Genomic DNA, 5000 nt, shown 5'->3' with positions numbered 1-5000 from the left:
AGGAGAAGGAAAGACCAATATGCTCAGGAATTTATTTTCCCCTGTTTCTTATCTCAAGAAAGAGAGACTGAGAGAAAGAAAGGAGGAAGAAGAAGAGGAAGAAGAAGAAGAAGAAGAAGAAGAAGAAGAAGAAGAAGAAGAAGAAGAAGAAGAAGAAGAAGAAGAAGAAGGAAAGACCAATTCACTCGAGAATTCATTTTCACCTGTGTCTTATCTCAAGAAAGAGAGACAGAGAGAAAGAAAGGAGAATGAAGAAGAGGAGGAGGAGGAAGAAGAAGACGAAGAGAAGAAGAAGAAGAAGAAGAAGAAGAAGAAAAAGAAGAAAAAGAAGAAGAAGAAGAGACCAATTCACTCGAGAATTTATTTTCACCTGTGTCTTATCTCAAGAAAGAGAGACAGAGAGAAAGAAAGGAGAATGAAGAAGAGGAGGAGGAGGAAGAAGAAGACGAAGAGAAGAAGAAGAAGAAGAAGAAGAAGAAGAAGAAGAAGAAGAAGGAAAGACCAATACACTCGAGAATTTATTTTCAACTGTTTCTTAACTCAAGAAAGAGAGACAGAGATAAAGAATAAAGAAGAGGAATAATAATAAAAATAATAAGAAAACGCTCGAGGGTTTATTTTCGCCTCCCTCTTATCTCAAGAAAGAGAGACAGAGAGAAAGGAAGAAGGAGAAAAAGAAGAAGGGGAAGGCAAAAATTAAGAAGTAGGAGAAGGAGAAAAAGAAGAAGAAGAAGAAGGAGGAGAAGGAAAGACCAATTCACTCGATAATTTATTTTCACCTGTCTCTTATCTCAAGAAAGAGAGACAGAGAGTAAGAAAGGAGGATAAAGAAGAGGAGGAGGAGGAAGAAGAAGACGAAGAGAAGAAGAAGAAGAAGAAGAAGAAGAAAAAGAGGAAGAAGAAGAAGAAGAAGAAGAAGAAGAAGAAGAAAAAGTAGTAGAAGAAGAAGAAGAAGAAGAAGAAAAAGTAGTAGAAGTAGAAGAAGAAGGAAAAGAAGTAGAAGAAGGAGAATAAGAAGAAAAAGAAGTAGAAGAAGAAGAATATTTATATAAAAGTAACAATAATAATAATAATAACAATACTACTACTACTACTACTACTACTACTACTACTACTAATGATAATAATAATGATAATAATAAAAATAATGATAATATTATAATAATAACAATTACAATTACAACATGGACAACAAAATAATAATAATATAAATAATAGCAATAATGATAGTAATTATAATAATATTGAAATAATAGTAATGATAATCATACTAAAATATCAGTAACAATAATAATAATACTAGCAATATTAATGATGATAACAATAATGATAATAATATTATTGATAATAATAATAACAACAGCAACAAGAACAAAACATTAACCATAATGATAATAGTATTAAACATGATGATGATAATGATGTTGATGATGATGATGATGATGATAAATAAAATAATTAAGATAATGGGATAATAATAATAGTGATAAAAATGATAATCATAATAATCATAACAATAACAAAAAATATAATAATGAGAAGAATAAAAATGATAATATGATTATTAACATTAACAACAACAATAATAATGGTAACAACAAAAACAGCAAAATAAGAAATAAAGTAATATCAATATTGCTAGAGTGAAAAAAACTCTTGTTAGATTATCACTTTTTCATATAAGTTAATCAGAAATCTTTAATCAAAAGAAGGAGTAAATAAATTTTAACATTCATTGCTGAACTCCTAGGCGCTTGCATCAGAACATTAAACATAATAATTAATGTGAATGTCATGTCTGTAAGTCTTCATCTCAAGAATTAATTTTTGTATTGAATTGAATCCTCCTGTGATAGTTCAGGTTTCCTTTCGTGTGAAGGTCATCGAAAATTATTTTTATCTTGTAGAAAAAAGGTATGAATGAGAAAGATTATCTTTACAATACAAGATATGTATTTAATCGGTTTCGAATATATATCTCTGTCAGAAATATACATCCAGTTAAATACATCTCTTGTATTGTGAAAATATTCATTCTCTTTCATACCATTTCTACATTTATCAATATGAATACGATTCATCTTTATCTTTATATCTTTGATATTTCATTTATCTTATTGTCATTATTATAATTTGGTGATGGGTGAAAAGGTAGAAATTTTCCATTTTTTTTATTTTTTCCCCTCTGATTCCCATAATAAAATTGTTGGTTCTACGTTGGAAGAAGGGATAGTTATATCTATCTATCTATCTATCTGTCTATCTATCTATCTATATATGTAAATATATATATATATATATATATATATATATATATATATATATATATATATATATATATATATACACACATACACACACACACACACACACACACACAGACACACACACACACACACACACATATATATATATATATATATATATATATATTTTTTTTTTTTTTTTTTTTTTTTTTGCGGCTACTCATTCTATATGAATATATATAGGTACACGTATACATCTATTTCAACACGAAATTGCATTTTATTTATGTACTTACACGAAATTTATTGTTGCGACTCACTATGTCTTGATTTGAAGAGAACCGTGCAGGAGGTCCAAATAATCCAGCATATCCCTGCAGAGTATATTAAGCTTAAAGTGCAGAGAACAAAAGGATCAAAATGCAAGCCATCAGTCAGAACGTCTCGCCTCAAGGCCCTATCACACTAGCACTTTTTCCGTCAATTTTTTGCGTTTCCGAATGAACTTCGTATGAAAATCATGTAAACAAACTTGGCGCTATCAGAGTGAGGTCCCGGGAATCACACGAGCATTCTCATACATATGACGTTATTTTAAAGAAATGTGATGATGTATATTGTATATACGAATGTTCTAAAATATTAGCATATTTTTACATTCACTCATCCTATCTAATTTATGAATAGCACAAGATCAACACGGAAATTGGTCAGACGGAAACGGTCGTAACCGTCTTAGTCTGGGATGCGTTCCGTTTGTAGACGATCCTTGCGGAAAGCCTCAAATTCAGACGGAACCCAAGAAACTGACGGAGAAAGGGCTAGTGTGATAGGGCATTGAAGCGCCATGCAGAACTTATGCCCTAAGCAGTTCAGTTCCCAGATAGACTTTATATAATACTAAGACAACAAGCATCAGACTAATGAAACATATTAACTGATATATGCTAATAACACAGATATGAAAGAAGGAGGAAAATACACAAATACTACACGTAAGTTAAAGCTGATTGAGAAATACGACAAGGTTTAAGTAATAGCATGCGAGCTGCACATTTGGCATTATAGTGTGTCTCTCCACATTACGTATTTTCTAAGGGGTCACATATTTCATATATACACACTTATAAGCCAAATATCAAAATCTCCGAAAACTTTCGACTTTGCAGTTTCTTGATATCTTACCGGTTAAAATTTTCCGAAAATGAATTGCCAGCTCGTTTGGCTCTTTATCAATGTGAAATAATTCTTGATGAAATTATGCATCAATATACAATAAATTAATCATTTGCATGCAATCAGATTGAATTGTTATGTAATGATTTAAACAAGAGCTGATAAAAATATTGTTTTTCTTGTCGGCTGTAGAGAGGCAGTACAATGTAGATTGCGTGTTAGGAAAACACTGATGTATCACTACGAATATCTATTGCACCTTGGAATTAATTTATGTCCTTCCATATATATATCGATAAATGTCAACCATATTTTCCTCGTTTTAGTCCCCCAAAAGAGAAAGAAAGAAAGAAAGAAAAAGAAGAAGAATGAAAAGAAGATAAATAAAAAAGATAAAAAAAATCGAAGCGACAGAAACCCATCAAATCAATGATTCCTACCGATGTGATATTTACAAAACGGGAATCAAATTAAACCAGGAATCGTAAATTCCATACATCCAAAACCTGACATCAAAGGAAACATTCATTTGTAAATATCTGCAGCAAATATTTGTGAAAAGGAGCTCGCATAGTTAATTAAAGTGACCCTCAATGATGTAATATTTATTTTCACCTTTAGAATGTAAATCATGTGTGAAGTAGAATGAAGGAGCGAGTGAAAGAAAGAAAGAAAGAAAGAAAAGTTTTGCTCGGCCATGTAACATCAAAGCTTTATGAAGCAACATTTAAAGAAGTGTAAATGGTTAATCTGGAGGAAATCGAAATGTTTTAGGCAGCATGAAACGTAAAGGATTTAGATTTAAATCAGGGATACATAGTGAAAAAGAGAGAGTGAGAGTGAGAGTGAGAGTGAGAGTGAGAGTGAGAGTGAGAGTGAGAGTGAGAGTGAGAGTGAGAGTGAGAGAGAGAGAGAGAGAGAGAGAGAGAGAGAGAGAGAGAGAGAGTGAGAGTGAGAGTGAGAGTGAGTGAGAGAGAGAGAGAGAGAGAGAGAGAGAGAGAGAGAGAGAGAGAGAGAGAGAGAGAGAGAGAGAGAGAGAGAGAGAGAGAGAGAGGAGAGAGAGAGAGAGTAAAAAGTGAGAGTGAGAATGAGAGAAATATAGATAACCGAATGCTTCTTCTCCTGTTCTTCTCTTGTCTTATAAAGTTAGTTTCTTAATGTACAGTTTGTTTGTCCGTTTTTAACTTTAACCTCATATTTCCTCTTTTGTGCTTGTACTTTTTTTTTAAAATTTATTCAATAACATATGATTACACGTGGTTTTGTGTTTGTGGCGATTTATGTGGGATTTTTAATCTACGTTTTTGGATTTGTCCAATTCTGTCGACTGCTGTCTCTCTCTCTCTCTCTCTTCCACTCTCCCACCCTCCCTCTCCTCATCCCCTCTCTCTCCCTCTCTTTCTCTCTCTCTCTCCCTCTCTTTCTCTCTCTCTCTCTCTCTCTCTCTCTCTCTCTCTCTCTCTCTCTCTCTCTCTCTCTCTCTCTCTCTCTCTCTCTCTCTCTCTCTCTCTCTCTCTCTCTCTCCTTCTCTCTCTCTCTCTCTCTCCTCTCTATCTATCTATCTCTCTCTGTGCCCTC

The 5000-nt window shown here is 32.7% G+C and overlaps 1 protein-coding gene across 1 annotated transcript in view; it reads right to left on the bottom strand.

Annotated features, from left to right (window-relative positions):
• Window positions 1-2829, bottom strand: part of LOC138865127 (uncharacterized) — a 3524-nt gene extending 695 nt beyond the window's left edge. Inside the window, exons 1-2 of the mRNA XM_070134488.1 lie at window positions 2814-2829; window positions 2567-2620 (exon numbers count right to left, since the gene is read on the bottom strand). Coding sequence (XP_069990589.1) covers window positions 2567-2620; window positions 2814-2829 — 70 coding nt within the window. The remainder of the gene's footprint in view (window positions 1-2566; window positions 2621-2813) is intronic.
• Between the last annotated feature and the right edge of the window lie 2171 nt (window positions 2830-5000).

Source organism: Penaeus vannamei, chromosome 20 (genome assembly GCF_042767895.1).
Source record: "Penaeus vannamei isolate JL-2024 chromosome 20, ASM4276789v1, whole genome shotgun sequence".
Taxonomy (NCBI): domain Eukaryota; kingdom Metazoa; phylum Arthropoda; class Malacostraca; order Decapoda; family Penaeidae; genus Penaeus; species Penaeus vannamei.
This window is presented reverse-complemented; position numbering and strand designations above follow the sequence as displayed.